The 15,782-nt window shown below is 43.4% G+C and overlaps 1 protein-coding gene across 1 annotated transcript; it reads left to right on the top strand.

Moving 5' to 3' along the window:
- Nucleotides 1-1,898: 1,898 nt before the first annotated feature.
- LOC308168893 (uncharacterized protein) lies at nt 1,899-14,666 on the top strand (the record flags this gene model as incomplete). Its single annotated transcript, XM_080543535.1, has 11 exons — nt 1,899-1,991; nt 2,866-2,909; nt 3,299-3,874; nt 4,504-5,424; nt 9,137-9,306; nt 9,509-9,647; nt 9,778-9,850; nt 10,083-10,219; nt 10,781-10,892; nt 11,053-11,194; nt 14,662-14,666. The coding sequence occupies exons 2-11, from the start codon at nt 2,875-2,877 to the stop codon at nt 14,664-14,666; spliced, it is 2,310 nt and encodes a 769-aa protein (XP_080399661.1). The 5' UTR covers nt 1,899-1,991; nt 2,866-2,874.
- Between the last annotated feature and the right edge of the window lie 1,116 nt (nt 14,667-15,782).

Here is a 15,782-nt window from a genome sequence, read left to right on the forward strand (position 1 = left end):
GTGGAGGTGAAGACAGTGGAGTTGTGTGTTTTGATGGCTGTTGTCATGACGCTGTATTTCAATACCTCCTCACTGGGCTAGACGTTGCTCATCGTTGCAGTCTTCAGTGCGTTGGAAATTGATTGAGTTGATATGCCCATCTCTTGTTCTTTAGTTAATTATTCTAGATGCTGTTGACATTCATTGTATCATAGGGGGTCCCCCTGTCCATCAGGGTTTGTACATGGAGAAAATAATAAGGGCCAGAATGTTAATCACAAAATCACAACACTCTAATGTCACTCTAATGGAGCTCGGTTGAATATATTATTGTAGACGTGGTGCATGGATCTAACTGCTGAAAAAGAACAATAAAACTTCATCAAGCCATGTTTGTGTTATTGGTTATTGTCAGCTGTGAGGTCATACACATGCTTTCACATCTCCTTATTTTCCTGTTATGTTTATGTGGATAGCAGTGAAGTGTGAACAGAAAAATACACAGTACATTTTTAAACCATGGATTGAAGTATTCAAGCATATTATAAGACCCTATAACTGCTCGGCTGCCCTCGAACAGGCGGTTCAGGACCATGTTCGCAAGGACAAACAGACTGAAGCTCAGCTTCTACCCCAGGGCCATTCAGACCCTGAACACAGCAAAGACCTAGGTTCTAGGCCCTGGACAATCTAGACAAATTGATGGCAGCTACTAGATTGAAATCAAGTGTAATACTGAAACACAACTGTGTACATTTCAAACCTGCAAACTGCGACACTTTAAATGAATGTGAAATAACACTATGTGCAATATGACAACCCTAGGGTACATAAGGTTCAGAGAATAGGAAATGTTAGAATAGGTATAGCATAGCATAGAGTACAGCACAGTGTTTTATTTGTATAGTATAGTATAGTGGATAGTGTACATAGCCTTTATTTATGTAAACCAGCTCCTTTCCCTTCTTGTTTTTTAGTTTTTTTTCCTAGCACCAGGGGAGCCCCCCCTCCCAAATTTCGTTGTTTGGTACCTGTACTATATCAATGACAATAAAGACCATTCATTCATTCATAATATCAACTATTGGAAATAAACTATTGGATTAAAATTCAACTATTTATTTAATGTCAAAGTGCATATCAGATAAATGTGATGTTTGTAATGTGGGACCTGTTAAGTGTAACACCACTTGAGAGACATACAGGAGGAGAGGACATATAAGACCATAAAAGGAGATGCTCAGAAAGAGGGGGGTGGATCTGAAACAAGTGATCTCGTGTTTATGCAGTGCGTTCATGTGTGAACTGACCCGGGTTGGGATTCCATGTAATTTACATGTGTGAAAGGGGCTTTTGAGTCACTGGACCTCTTTGAATAATAATTGGGTACCGCTGCCATAGAGTTTTACCCAACTAAGCTGTCTCAAGGCCATCTATCTATCTATCTATCTATCTATCTATCTATGTTCGGGGCTGTGTATGGACAGAGATCTGTGCCACTAGAAACTGAATTTGAATTACTGACTTTTGAATTTGAATTGCTCAATTTGAATTTTAAAAAATGAATTTGAATCACATAATTTGAATTTGTATTGTTTAACTTGAATAACTGAAAAAAATTAAACAATACAAATTCAAATTATGTGATTCAAATTCATTTTAAAAATTAAAGTATTCAAATTGAGCAATTCAAATTCAAAAGTCAGTCATTCAAATAGTGGCACAGATCTCTGCCCATAGCTGTGCTACTAATTTAGTTTCTGTTTCCGGGTCGTTAGACCGCAGTTTCAAGTACTTCCAGGTCATACTATCAGGCTTTCTGTCTCGGTAGCGAGGTGAACATAATCAACGAACACTGAATCACACGGCCATCACACGAGCTGTGTAGCTCGCTGGTGTTTATCATCAGATTGTAGTGGTTTGTTAAATAACGCTTTGAGTTTGTGAGAGCAGCCTGGTGGCATTTTGGTGTTTGTATCCTCTAGTTTCGACCATAACGTGCGCAGGGCGGGGTAAGTGTTTGCAAGACTGCTAATGTTTCTGATATCTTGTCTAGCTAACGTGCTAGCTAACGTGTAGCTCCGGAAACGAGTTCTATCTAAGATGATAGATGATATGATATACGATAAGATATGTTACTGTGCTGCTCCAATATGGCGATATTTCCAGAGGATGCATACTAAATATTGTGCACTTTTAGCATTTTTCCTGGTCTTGTTACCAGACATTTCCGACCAAATGCTGTGCGCCATGTAGCCTGGGGACTAGACTGTTTTTTCTACTAACTGTTAACTACAGTACAGGCCAAAAGTAGCCACCCTTTGCTTTTATGTTGTTAATACAATATATAATAATAATATTAAATATAATATGTGTTAATAATAATATATTATTATATATATATATTTATATTTATTATTATTATATATTTTATTAACAAAAAAAAAGCAAAGGGTGGCTACTTTGAGGAATCTAAAATATAAGACATATTTAGAGTTATTTCACACTTTTTTGTTAAGTACATCATTCCACATGTGTTCATTCGTAGTTTTGATGCCTTCAGTGAGAATCTACAATGTAAATAGTCGTGAAAATAAAGGAAACACATTGAATGAGAAGGTGTCCAAACGTTTGGCCTGTACTGTAAGTCTAAACAAACATACTAGTTCTACAATTTACTGTAGTACTCACATTTTCAACAGTAAGTTGAACACATGTTATTGAACCTCTCTTGTTTCTTGTATACAATGAAATAGTAAACAAATGCACTCTAGTTAGGTTCGGTGTACCAATTTGGAAATGAGCTACAAGTCGTTTTTAGTATGGTTATTATTTAAGGCTGCTCATTTCTATCCACTCTAGTTAATATTGTTCTCATTGTTCAAGGTGAAGAGAATGTCCCGGCCTCGGTCACCTCACTACTCTCACAGGTGAGTGTTTCTCAGGAGGGTTTCACAATCAAAATGTACTCATCCTCCCCAAAAATACAAACAGTCTGTTTTTGAATTGTTTAGCTCAACCGAACCCCACAAACCAGACTTTAGAAGTATGTAAAATGAAAAGTGCCCTCCCACTTGGCTCAAAATGCATGAGACTGACTTCACCTATTTCGTAGCAACACGCGTCTCAACACACGTTGCCACTACATAGATATAAGTCAGTTTAATGTTTCAACAGTTGAGCAGAGGGAACTTTTCAGACTTAAGATTAGCATAAGTTATGTCTTGTTTAGGGCTACGCTCAAGTGTCTATTCTGGAGTACTCGTATATCACAGCTAAAGCTCACACTAACCACCCATTGCAATGTTCGCTTTTCCAGAATGAGTCCAAGGAGGCATGAGGATGGAGGAGGCCACAGGTTCCCCTGGGACGACCCTGATTTCGACCCCCAGAGGGTGCTGGCAGACCTGGGCAAGCTGCCCTGGGAGGAGAATCGCTACCCTGGGGAGGCCACTGAGGTCCAGTGGGCCCGCTTCATGGACAAGATCCAACCTGAGGCCCAGAGAAGATCCCGCTCTCCGGCCCCTCATAGGTCTGGACATAATCACCACCACCACCCCCTCTCTCCGGAGGAGTACCACCGCAGGACCTCACCACCTCCTCATGAGCCAGGCTATGCCGAGCGCAGGAGGCTCTCCCCCCAACAGCTGCTCTGGGCCCAAGATGGTGGAGGAGGAGATGGAAGAGGAGGGTTGAAAGAAGACTTCCAGAGATATGAGAGGAAGAGGCAGCCCCACTCTCCCCAGAGGCTGCCTAGGGAGAGGCTGCCATCTTTGGGCCCGTCACACTCTGACCATCAGAGAGAGTCCTCCATGGGCTGGAGGGGAGAACGGCACGAGGAGCAAAACCAGGCCAGAGGGCAGAGGAGGTCCAGGGACCGGAGCCCAAGGGAGAGGTCTCAAGACTGGGGAGGGGGGGAGGGTAGGGAAAGGGGTGATGGAGATGCACACAGACCATTTGTAGACCGACAGAGGGAGGATCAACAGCGAGAGAGGAACACCTTCCCAGACAGACAACGGAGAGAAATGGATGAAGCGATGCATCCTGGGTAAATTTGAGCAGTGTGTCCTTGGCGAAGAAGTCAGAGAAGAAGAAAGGAGTGGAAAAAACAGCTTTCTGATCCCCCAAAATACAAACGTTCACCGTATTACCGTGTATCACCACGCCAATTATCCCTTATAACCTTTATATATCCCGTATAACCTTTCAACAATCTGTATTACTAGTACATTTGCATGGCATACAATGCAGCACATGCTATGAAGTCTTTATGTCAGGCCAATACCATTTTCTTGGTAATTAGCTTGCTAATGCCTTTAGAATGTATTAGTCTAAATGACTGTTCAAAACGTTATTAGTAACTTGCCATCCGTGTCATTAGTCTATAAATTCTATTCATATGTTAGATGTTTTATTTATTTTAAAATAACAAATTTTTTACCAATATATCTTTGATGGATATTATAGTGACTCTATTCTCGCTGTCAGTGTTGAACAATCTCACCTGCTTTTATGTCAACACAGGTACGGGAAGCAGACAGAGTTTAGGGGGCGGCATCCCTCGCTGGAAAAGCCCAGAGGGGGTTTTGGAGGAGGGCCGGGGGAGCGCAGGGGAGGCTACAGCCGTGGCGGGGGCAGGGTCCTGGGCCCCCTCATTGTGGAACATGACCATGGTATAATGAACAGCGGAGGAGGACCGGGACGGGAATTTTATGAGGACCGTCGTCTAGATCATGACCGAGATGCTCCCCATCCCCGGCCAGGACCATCCCTGGAAAAGTTCAGGAAGTCAAACAGCAGGTCTAACACCAGAGAAGAGGCCAGGGGCCGCCCCGTTCATGACGCCAGGAGAGACCCGGCCCATGAGGCTAGAAGAAGCCCTATCCGACACGGAAGGATAAGCCCAGGTAGAGGCAGCCCAGGTAGAGGCAGCCCAGGTAGAGGCAGCCCAGGTAGAGGTAGTCCGATGGACCACAGGGGCAGGAGCAGCCCGGGTCACGAGGGCAGGAGGAACCCTGCCCGGGGTGGAAGAAGAGAGATGGGACCCACCAGGAACCAGCCCCACCCCCAATTGTTTAACCAGGGGCAACAGGGCAAAAGGCCCAGGGACACCGACTCTCCTCAGGAGCACCAGAGGCCAGGGTTTCGGCCCAGGGAGGCAGAGTGGGACACTGATTCCAGAGACAGGGAGCCCGACTGGGAAGAGGAGACTAACATAGCCCACCGGTGGGAGCAGGATAGACCAAGGGGAGGCAGAGGCAGAGCCAGGGGCCGACCACTACCAGGGACCAGGATGGGACCCAGAAATCCCCAGCAGAGGGATCTCAACCCCAACTGGAACCAGCAGAAGAAGAACAATGCCATGGCAACACCCCGACCTGGCACTGGAGACGAGGAGACGCTCACCATCAAAGTGGACATGAACCGACCCGTGGGCCAGAACAGGTACAGTATATCCGACGGCAACAATCAGGGGTCAAGGGTGAAAGTTCATGCCTCTTTACCATAGCTAGCTGTTGGATGCTGCAAGAAGACTGTAAAGCGCAGAAGAGATTGGATATTGCAGCAGATAGAGAACAAGGGAAGATGGGAACAAAGCAAGGATTACAATACAAGGGCATTTATGAACTTCCATCAGAGAAACAAACCTAGCAGGATACAAGCCACCAGTGCAACCAAAGCACCCATAGCAGAATTCTTCAAAGATCATCATCTAAAAGTGGAATCGCCTCTGATTCTGAATAGTCCACTACTCACACAGGAATCTTGTGTTGTGAAAACCTTTCCATGCTCATCCAGAAGAACAGCACATGTCAGCAAACATGCAACACACGTCCTGAAGAACAGTGATAATGAAGGGTAGAATCCTGACCACTTTGGAAAATCCTGACCACCTTTTTATTTTGCCATAATTTTTAAATCTGTATCTGTTGAACAGCGTTTTGCTCTTCAAATCACATCCTTTCAATGCATTGAAAAACCCAACTAGATATAGCAACTCACAATGGAAGCGAGTGCTGTCCCTGCAATAGGAACAGCTTTGATACCCAGGAAAGTACCCTACTGAAGTGTGAAGAGACATCCACAGTATATGAAACTTGCTGATTTACGTTTTAATCTCACCGTGGACTGTTGAATGCTTTTTTTTCAATCAGAGGTAAAGAGGTAAATCAAGCATCCATTGGAAAGTGGAAATACCATTGGAAAGGTATGGATAAAGTAATTACGAATGAATGAAGAAGATTGAGGGATCAGACAAGAAATCAGTGCTTACTGGTCTTTCTATTGCAGTAATTTTAATTTTAATTTTGCCATTTAGCAGACGCTTTTATCCAAAGCGACTTACAATTAAGAATTACAGGGACATTCCCCCTGGAGTAACTGAGGGCTAAGTGCCTTACCCAAGGGCACACTAGTAGTGGTGTGGCTTCAGGCGGGATTTGAACTCACAACCTTCCGATCACAAGTCCAACTCACTATCCACTAGACCACCACTACCCCTATTCATCTTCAGATGAAAAGCCCTCACAGGTACACTCAAAACATCACAATGGGACAAGAAGTAGGCCCTTGGAGGTTACCTGAGAACAATCAGCAACAACTGAAGAGCTCCCAGAAATGAAGACGTCCAACAGCCAGTCTAGTCTGAGAATATTTTTTACAAGAGAGGCCAAGACTATCTCAGACCCATTTGCAAGACTCAAAATCACCTTGCTAGCCATTAGTCACTGGATGGACAGACCAATGCTTTGGTTTCTGTTTGACAAACTTCAGTGAATTTGAGAGAAATCTCTTTGGAACCATCATAATCAAGAGTCAGGACATTTGGAAACACAATTCCTTTGAAATACCATTGTGATGGGAAGAATTTTCAGAGGCACACATTGTTTTGAGCCAGATGATGCCCCCACATTATTAGCCCTCTTAGCTAAGGGCTTCTGAGAGGATACATCCACCAAAACACCAGCTCTGCTTGTAGAACTTAAAAAAAAAAAATGTATAGTCTCTAACTAGCTTATGCTAAGCCCTATTCACTTGTCTAAAGGTAAGTCAATATGTTGTTTTTTTTCTGTCATATATTTTTTTGACATTCTGCAGACTTTTACATTCTTGGATTATCAGTGTACTGGGGATGTAAAAGGATGGACAGGAGTGTCAGAGACACTCCATTACAAACCAGTGTTTTGAGGCAACATTATATTTTTCTTCTTGAACATTCTACCTGCTAAGAAGGAGTAACAATGATCCTGTTTATAAGTGGATCTGGAAATGGTGGCACAACACAGCATATGCCTTCTTGAGGGAAATACGTTTTTTTTTTTTTTTTTTTTGCCATTTTAGCAGAAGCTTTTATCCAAAGCGACTTACAATTACGAATTACAGGGACATTCCCCCTGGAGTAACTGAGGGCTAAGTGCCTTACCCAAGGGCACACTAGTAGTGGTGTGGCTTCAGGCGGGATTTGAACTCACAACCTTCCGATCACAAGTCCAACTCACTATCCACTAGACCACCACTACCCAGGCTTCAGATCCCCACCACATGTCTTGCATGCCTTTTTTGACTGAACTTGGTCTGGACCACGGATCACCCTAAAACCTGCTCTGAAACTGGGAGACACTCAGACCAGGCCCTGCACAGTGCTGAACTGGACAATACTTGGAGTACATTGAACAGCACTAAGACTAGCCTGAGCGGGCATACATGTTTGAAAGACCTGTGTCAGCTACTGAAGACCATTCTGAACTTACTTGAGCCTCAGATTACAACTGTCTCACCTTGTGCTCAAACAGATGGAGGACAGTAATGACTTCCCTTAAACTGCTACGGCTTGCATCATTTGAGAAGAACTGAATGCAAACATTGGAATTTCTCGCTCAATGATGTTATAGACATCAATAATAGCCTGTTCCTCAGATGGGGTATGAGGATAGTGTTATTTGCCAAACAACACAAGACTTGTTCACTTGCATATGGAGAAGAATAGAAGGCAAGGTTCTGGAGACGATGATAAGGAAATCTAATTAGAAGAGCAGTGGTAGAAAGCCTGAATATCTAACTTGACTACCATGTTGTTTTCCAAAAGTGAACAGTGCAATGAGACTTCCTACACAAAAAGACACAAATATAACGTTTTCAGTGACCGCTATTCCAATTACGGTTCCACCACTATTGAAAGCTCAGTCATATTCAAGAATTTTTTTTTTTGGCTTAACAGCATTATTAATCAGCAGATATTTATGAATTTCTCATCCTTTTGGGACCAAAGAAACTGACTGCTGTGAAGCACTATGACCGTAAAGGAAATCCCATGGGTTCCAAGATGGCTCCTTCAGGATCCCCCATCCCCCATTCCCGATCCATGATGCTGTGTGAATGACCAGCCGCTCCTGACAAGAAACTGGATGAAAATTATTCAGGATGGATGGAGTTGCTGAAACCATTGGTTCAAACCTCGCACTCAGCCAATGGATCAGAGTGGATGAACCCCACCTGAACCCTCAGGAAACAACCTGTGTTATTAGGAAAGCTCAGCTTCTGCTAAAGACCTCACTGCCAGCCCTGGACCAAACAGGAAAAAGAACCACACAGACAACCATTGTGAGAGAAAGCTGATTGTGGCAGAGGTCCTGAAGGTGATTGACGACACGTAGAGAGTGAACATGGAAAGATGCATGAACTTTCACCCACCCTTCTGCCTATTTGCATGACTTACTGAAACGTCTGGGGAAAAAAGTTTCAATTGGATTTAAGTGCCATTGACATGTCCCAATTCAAGTACATTCAATCAGTCAGTAATTTCCCCCAAAGCTTTGAGGTAAGTGTTGTGTGTTTTACCGATGATTCGTTAAAGGTAAGGTAATGGGTGAATTGTTTTTTTGATAAAGACCATGTTTAGTTCAATGGCATTCACTGTCATGTTATGAAACTAACAAAAAATACCAAATGTTATTTATGTACAATAATGTTATCCATTTCCGTAGTTCTAAGTTTTGTCAGCAAGCTTCTATATTTCAAGCTTTCATAGATAGCACAAATATTGGTTAACTAAAAGAAAATACTTGGGCCCTGGTATACATGATTGATCCCCTTCCCAAACCTGTTCTCCTCTCCTCCCATCATTGATCCCTCTCTCCTCTCCTCCTCCATCCTCTAGCCAGCTGTGCTACTCCACAGACAGACAGCTCTCTCTGGACCTGGTCAACGTGGGCCGCCAGAGACTGGACTTCCTGCCCATGATAGAGCATTCTGGGACATACAGGGAGAGCACAACTCACTCTGGCACGTTCGCCCAGGAGATCATCACCCTGGTACACCAGGTCAAAGGTCAGCACAACTCTTATCAAAACACACACAGAGAACAACCTATAGGCATCCATGCTCAAACAGACCAACCTTGAAGATGCCCAGGTTTACAGTGCTATCTGGTATGTTATGTAAGTTTCTGGACTGGTATGTTGGGGTTTTCTTTCTTCAAAATGACTCAATCTGTTGTTTTTTCGGGGGTTGTCTTGCTGTCTCCTCACAGAGCACTATTTCAGGGGTCAGGGCATAACTCTGGACAAGCGGTTCTCTGGCCCCCAAGAAGGTGGTCTACCTGAGGAAGAGGAGGAAGAGGAGGAGGAGGAGGAGGAGGAGGTGGTAGAAGAGAGGCCCACTCTTAACAGGTACACCCCTCACACATCTTAACTAGGGTCAAAGAAAAGATCATTGGAGCTAGGGCTCTGGTATCGGCCTTTTGGATGTGATCTTAAACTACTTTTTTTTCTCTTGTTTTTATTCTTTCCCCTTTTCCAGGCGCTTCAACATGAGCATGAACATGTCTGTGGCCGATACTGAGCCACTGTTCTCTAAAGTGGGCCGCATGAAGGTACAGCACTCTTCATATAGATGCTTGGGGAGGTTGGATGGATGGCTTGTGACATTTGTGATGTCATGCATAATGGAATAGGGTTTGATTCATATTGATTCAGTGTATTGATCTATTTACATAAGGAATGATTGATGGGTGAATCAACAGATGTAAGGGTTTGGCTTGGTTCATTGGTTGGTTGGTGACTGGATGATGGCATCCATTGATTGTATCGGTTGTTGTTGAGCAGCCCCAGAGACCCCAGGCAGTGAGCGACCCGGGGGACCTGAGGCACGACCTGGAGAGGAGGCGGCAGGAGAGACTGGAAGGAGTGAAGGTCACCATCCCCGGAGGAACCTTGTCACAGCGCCCCCTGGCCTCTCGGGGGTGAGAATAAATAATAATAAATTATAAATAATAAATGTTATTTGTATGCCGCCTTTCAAAACACCCAAGGACACCTCACAGGGCAATACACAGTATAATAGTCAGGTTAAAAACAGTGGAGGTGACATGGTGTCAAACACAGTTAAAACTAAACAGAAAACAAAAGAACAACAGGAGGTGTAGTACAAGGTCACAGGATTACAGCATAGACTGGAGAGATGGGGGTCCCAATTCCAATAGGATCAATGTAACCTTCCTTTCGCTCTGTCTCGGAGTCATCTATGATCTAACTGGGTTGGAGAAAGCGAAGTCTCAAGACTAGAGCAAGGCTTTCGCCTCCCCTTTGGTTTTGGATCAGTGATTACAAATGGAAGGAAGGAAGGGAGGAAGGATACAGTTACATAGTATTGGAACAGCCCTGAGTTGGTGTAGTATGTGGAGGAGTGGATATCTTGAGTGGTTGTTACATACTGTAAGATCAATAGGTACTTCCTACAATTTGTGAGGCGTCATTGAACAACCTCCATTTCTCAACCCCCCCCCCCCCCTGCTCGTGCTCAGTGAGCAGAATAAGGAGTATGTGAGTGAGGAAGAGATGATGACTCTGGAGGAAGATGAAGAAGGATTCTCTGGCTGGTCCGAAGAACCAGAGAGAAGGGGGAGATGGGGCATGGTAAGAAGTGTGTGTGTGTGTTCGGGATTTACAACTACTGATTTTTGCTAGTCATCAGGTTTATCAAGAAAGTAGTTGACTAATTGTTGTTTACCTTATTATCTAAAAGCTCTCCATCAATCTCCCTTTCTCTCTCTCATCTCTCCCTCCCTCCCTGTAGGGTCAGAAGAGAGGAGGTCCTTTCAGACAGAACGTGGGTGTCCAAAGGAGAAACAACAGGCCCCCAAATCGTCCTGGTAACCGCCTGGAGCCAATGAGACGCCAGAACCGGGTCAATGCCAACGGTCAATCAGCACATGATGGTACGTAATGTTTCCTATGCACTTAATCCATTAGCGTCATAGCCATTAGTCAAGTCAGTTAGCATTAGTCAAGTCAGTTCTCCACCCTATTCGTATATCATAGTGTCCCAAACGATGTCCAACATCCTCCTGGCAAGTAGGGGTGCAACGGTTCAGTTGGCCCACGGTTCGGTATAAAACTCAGTTTTTGGGTCACGGTTTCGGTTTGGTTTCGGTACGTGTTTTGTGCATAAGGAGAAAAAAAATGCTACTATTTAACTGTTTAACTGTTACTTTACTTTATTTTGCTTATACTTATGGAACTTTAACATTTAGACACATTCCAGAATATGACTGGTATATTGTATAATATAAGAAATATAAATATATATAAACAAAAAACACTTTCAAATGTAAAAAAAATAAAATAAACACTTTCAAATGTAAAAGTGCTTCTTAGGCTTGACTACTGGTATAGGAGAGGAAGAAATGAAAGTAAAAATGCACTTTAGCCATGACAGCTGTACCAGCTGTAGCCCATAGATGCATTATGCGCCTATTATTTCTGTGACACGCGTTTCTGTTCACTGTTTTCGTTCCCTCATCGCTGTATTCAATGCCAAAACTGGAATGAATGACCCCACAACGCAGATTTGTAGCAATCCGGGCTTCCTCAAACTGTTGCTATGTTGCTTCTGTTGCTTCTCAACTCCGCTCGCCATGAACAAACATTTGAACAGGAAGCAACTGCGTTCCAGACCAACTCGACCTCTGACTTTGAATGAAACGCAGCATAAATCCGCCACGGTTCACTATAGAACCGAGAACCGTTGTACCCCTACTGGCCAGGTTGTATTCTATTACATCCGTAGTCTCCTATACAGTATATGCATTATGTGGTCTTATCTTTGTCTCTCTGGTGCTGTTGTGTAATACTTTGTTTTTGCCAATCCAATCCTCTCTCTTCCTCCCCTAGCCAATGAATAAATAAAATATCCACTTAAAGTACCACTACAAGCATTGGTGACCTGACCTACCTCTTATTCGTTGCCCTACGTTCACCTGAGAACCTGTTGTGTAATACTGACAGTGGTGCAAACTTGTCACCTTTAGGTGAAATTCGCCGTTTTTACCTCAAAATAGGTGACCTACGTGAATCATGCAGATCATGCAGATCTGCAAAAAAAAGTAACATAGAAGTTAACTTCTATGCGATAACTTCTCAACAGGAATTTACAGGGTTCGTTCAAACTATCGTAATTCTTGAACTATATGTGCAATCGAAAAAAATCCAACAGTTTCTGAAAGCACAGAAGTTGCACTCTCTAGCCATTTAGGGTTATTACGGTAGTTCACCAAAAAAACAAATGCACTGACCTCAAAGTGTCATGGAGTGATTTGAAGAGAAGCAGTATTTTAGCGGTGTTTTATACTTTAGTGAGTTTCTGTACATATATGTTTGTGATTGTGAAATGTCACAAAGACCATCTAGGCTAGGGTAACCAATCCACCTAAAAGTTTCATCGAGGACGACGATGTAAGTGACGAAGGACTGATTTCTTCTTCTGAACCAGGGTATGGAGGTTAGTTCTAGCGAATTTACCTGATAGAACATCGACATGCTAGAAACACAACTACACATAATTAGATGATCATTATAAGTATTTAGTGATTGTTAAACTGTTGTTTATTATATCGAGTGGGTACTTTACAACTTCAAGTTTCGTGTTATGAAAAAAACGAGTCGGCGAGTGGTTTGCCCTAGGCTGCGTTTGTACATTCGCTCTGGAAATCTGATCAACAGTCATGGAATGCCTCTTGTCCAATCAAATTACTTGGTCCCTTTATGACGTTGAGCCCAGTGCGCAGAGCGAATTTACGAACGCTGCCCGAGACTGTCTTGCATCCCCCTTTACCTCGCTTTTAACCTGCTGCTACACTGCTTCTATAACATCAGGATCAGACACAGGGCGAGACTTTCAAAATATATATTTTTCATGGCTTCTGTGTGCTTTAGACTTGCGTAGAATCGATTTTATTTTTATTTAAAAAGTCCGACCGGAAAATGTATTATTGTCGCCAGAAACCACTGCGTGGGAATACGACGCGTGCAGATGAGAGACAACATATAAAACAAAACTTATCGCACACTTATTGCTCGTGTGACATTGGTTAAGCTGCGCCCAAAACCCCGATATTTTGCCACGTGAAATGATAAGACAAGAGGCCTCGATACGATAATCGCCGTAGGAGGCGATTCGACTGTAGGCATGTGAAGTTAGAATTTCTTCAAACTTGCAGTGGTAGCAACGGTATGTGTGGTTTAGTAAATATGGTGTGTGTGTGTGTGTGTGTGTGTGGACCTCCTGTGAGAGGTGTGTGTGTGTGCCATATCTCAGTATGTAGGCTATGCAGTGTAAGTGAGTGTGAGTAAGTGTGTGAGTTTATTCTGTTATTTATGCATAAATGTGTTGAGAAGCAATGGAAATGAATCAAGAAATTGATAGAGTAGGCTAACTGACATTATCATTGTTCTATATGCAACAGAACAGATCACCCAGCATTGCTAATGAAAATAATCAACGAATGTGAGTCTAATACCAATACTTGCTCAATAGGTCTTAAAATCTATTAAAAGTGGTCTTATAAAGGTCTTAAATGTAACTTGTTGAAACCTGCAGGAACCTGCATAATTATTTTGAGAACAGGTTGCTTACATTAATTATGAGGGTGTTAAGGTCAGGGCCATCGCTACTTACACGCGCATCATTGTTAGACCACTGTTAATGATAGAGCTAACCATCTACGGGCAAAAAAAAAGTGTCACCTTTTTGGACCATCGCCAGTTTGCACCCCTGACTGAACTCTAGCTGCACTCCAGCAATGAGATTCCGCTGGTGGCTCTGGGTTAGTCTCGGCCGCAGTGTCGTACTCCTGACTTCGTGACATTTGCAAAGAAAGGATCCTCCAGGTCTTATTTGTATCTTAGCCAATCCAGTCCCCTCTCTTCCTCCTCCAGCCAATCAAATATCCACTAGTACCATTTAAAGTAAACCATACTGTAGCTGACCCTGACCTAGCTGTTAAACTTTGATCTACATTCACCTAAGAATCTCTCCCCCCCCCCCCCCCCTCTCTCTTTCTCCTACCCCCTCCTACCCTCCCTCAGGTGCCAACTGGTGAATGATGGATGTTTTTGGAGGAATCCAATCAGAGGTCAGCTGTCTGTCAGAACACGGCTTATAGGCTAGAAGGCGTGACCAGACCAATCATGTTCTAGCAGTTTGCTTGAAGCTGTGGATACCTTCCTGCCTGTAGTAACCACTGTACTGGAAAGTACTTCTGTGACAGAGTACTCGCTTGGGGAAGTAGAATGGCATTCAGAATGGTGAAACATTCCGAATGGTACAGATACACCTCAATGCACAGAGCCCAAACTAAACAGAGTATCTTATTCTCTGTGCTAAAGTGGTGCGTCTCTTCTACAGGATAGATTTCTATTTGAACACTCCTATTAACGATACACACACACAGGAAGTGACATCATAGCAGTCGGAGGGATTGAGTATGACCCTGATCCAGTTGCTGATACTCACCACACACACACACACACACACACACCAATCACTTGACTTTCGGATTCAGAATTCTGCTTTTTGTTGGGTGTGTGTATATATATATGCTTACTGAAGAAAATCGAATTATTTTCTTATAGAAGAGAATAACAAAAAGTATTGTGTAGTATTTGTCCGATGTTAGGTGTATTTTACCAGTGTAACAATGTTTTATGTTATTTTCCTCAGTGAGTTCCTCAGTTTTACCCGTGGTGCTGATTTTCAAAGGCAGACGTTTGATACAGGCCACATAAGTGCCCTACACTGATCAAATGATATTAGCTGCTGTGCCTGTACATAAAAAATAAAATATCATTTTCACTTCTCATCTCATGTATTGTCATTCTGTGTTTGAATCGGCTGTAGGCCACTGTGTTGGGTTATAGTTATAGGCCAATGTCAACACAGTAAAGCATGTTATGTGAGTTAAGCCTTAAAGTTAAGCCTGATTAGAAGCAAGTGGCTGGGTTTCCAGTGCACCTTCTCATACACTTCACTCACCTCACAGCTTTCACACACCTCTCCCCTCAGATGCCGTGTGTGTGTGTGTGTGCGCGCGCGCCTTAACATGCAGATGAAGCAGATGAGATATTTACAGAGGGCTGTTCTGAAACCATGTCTTCTAAATCTCCTATTTGCGCCAACCAATCGGATTCTATTTATACAACACTCGTCGTAAAGTGCTTACTAACAACCTTAGCCTTAAACCTTCAGGGTGCAAGTGGAGATGTAGAGGAGACTCAGAGCCAGACAACAATCCTCATTCCACTGTCCACTGGAGTAGACAGGATCAGATGACCTCTCCTGATCCGGTCTGTGATGTCATTACAGGTGTCAAAGGTCAGATCAGAGGGCTTCTTTCACTCGGCTTCAGAGTCTTCGGTAGAATTCACAGGTTTTGTAAGCCTGACGGGGATCGCGACGTGAACGCTTCTACCGTTCAGGACGACCCAGGGCTGCTCTGGTTAGACGGGGCTACAAGACCGGCCCAACCA

The sequence above is a fragment of the Nansenia antarctica genome (genome assembly GCF_963989245.1).
Source record: "Nansenia antarctica genome assembly, chromosome: 12".
NCBI classification, from domain to species: Eukaryota; Metazoa; Chordata; class Actinopteri; order Argentiniformes; family Microstomatidae; genus Nansenia; species Nansenia antarctica.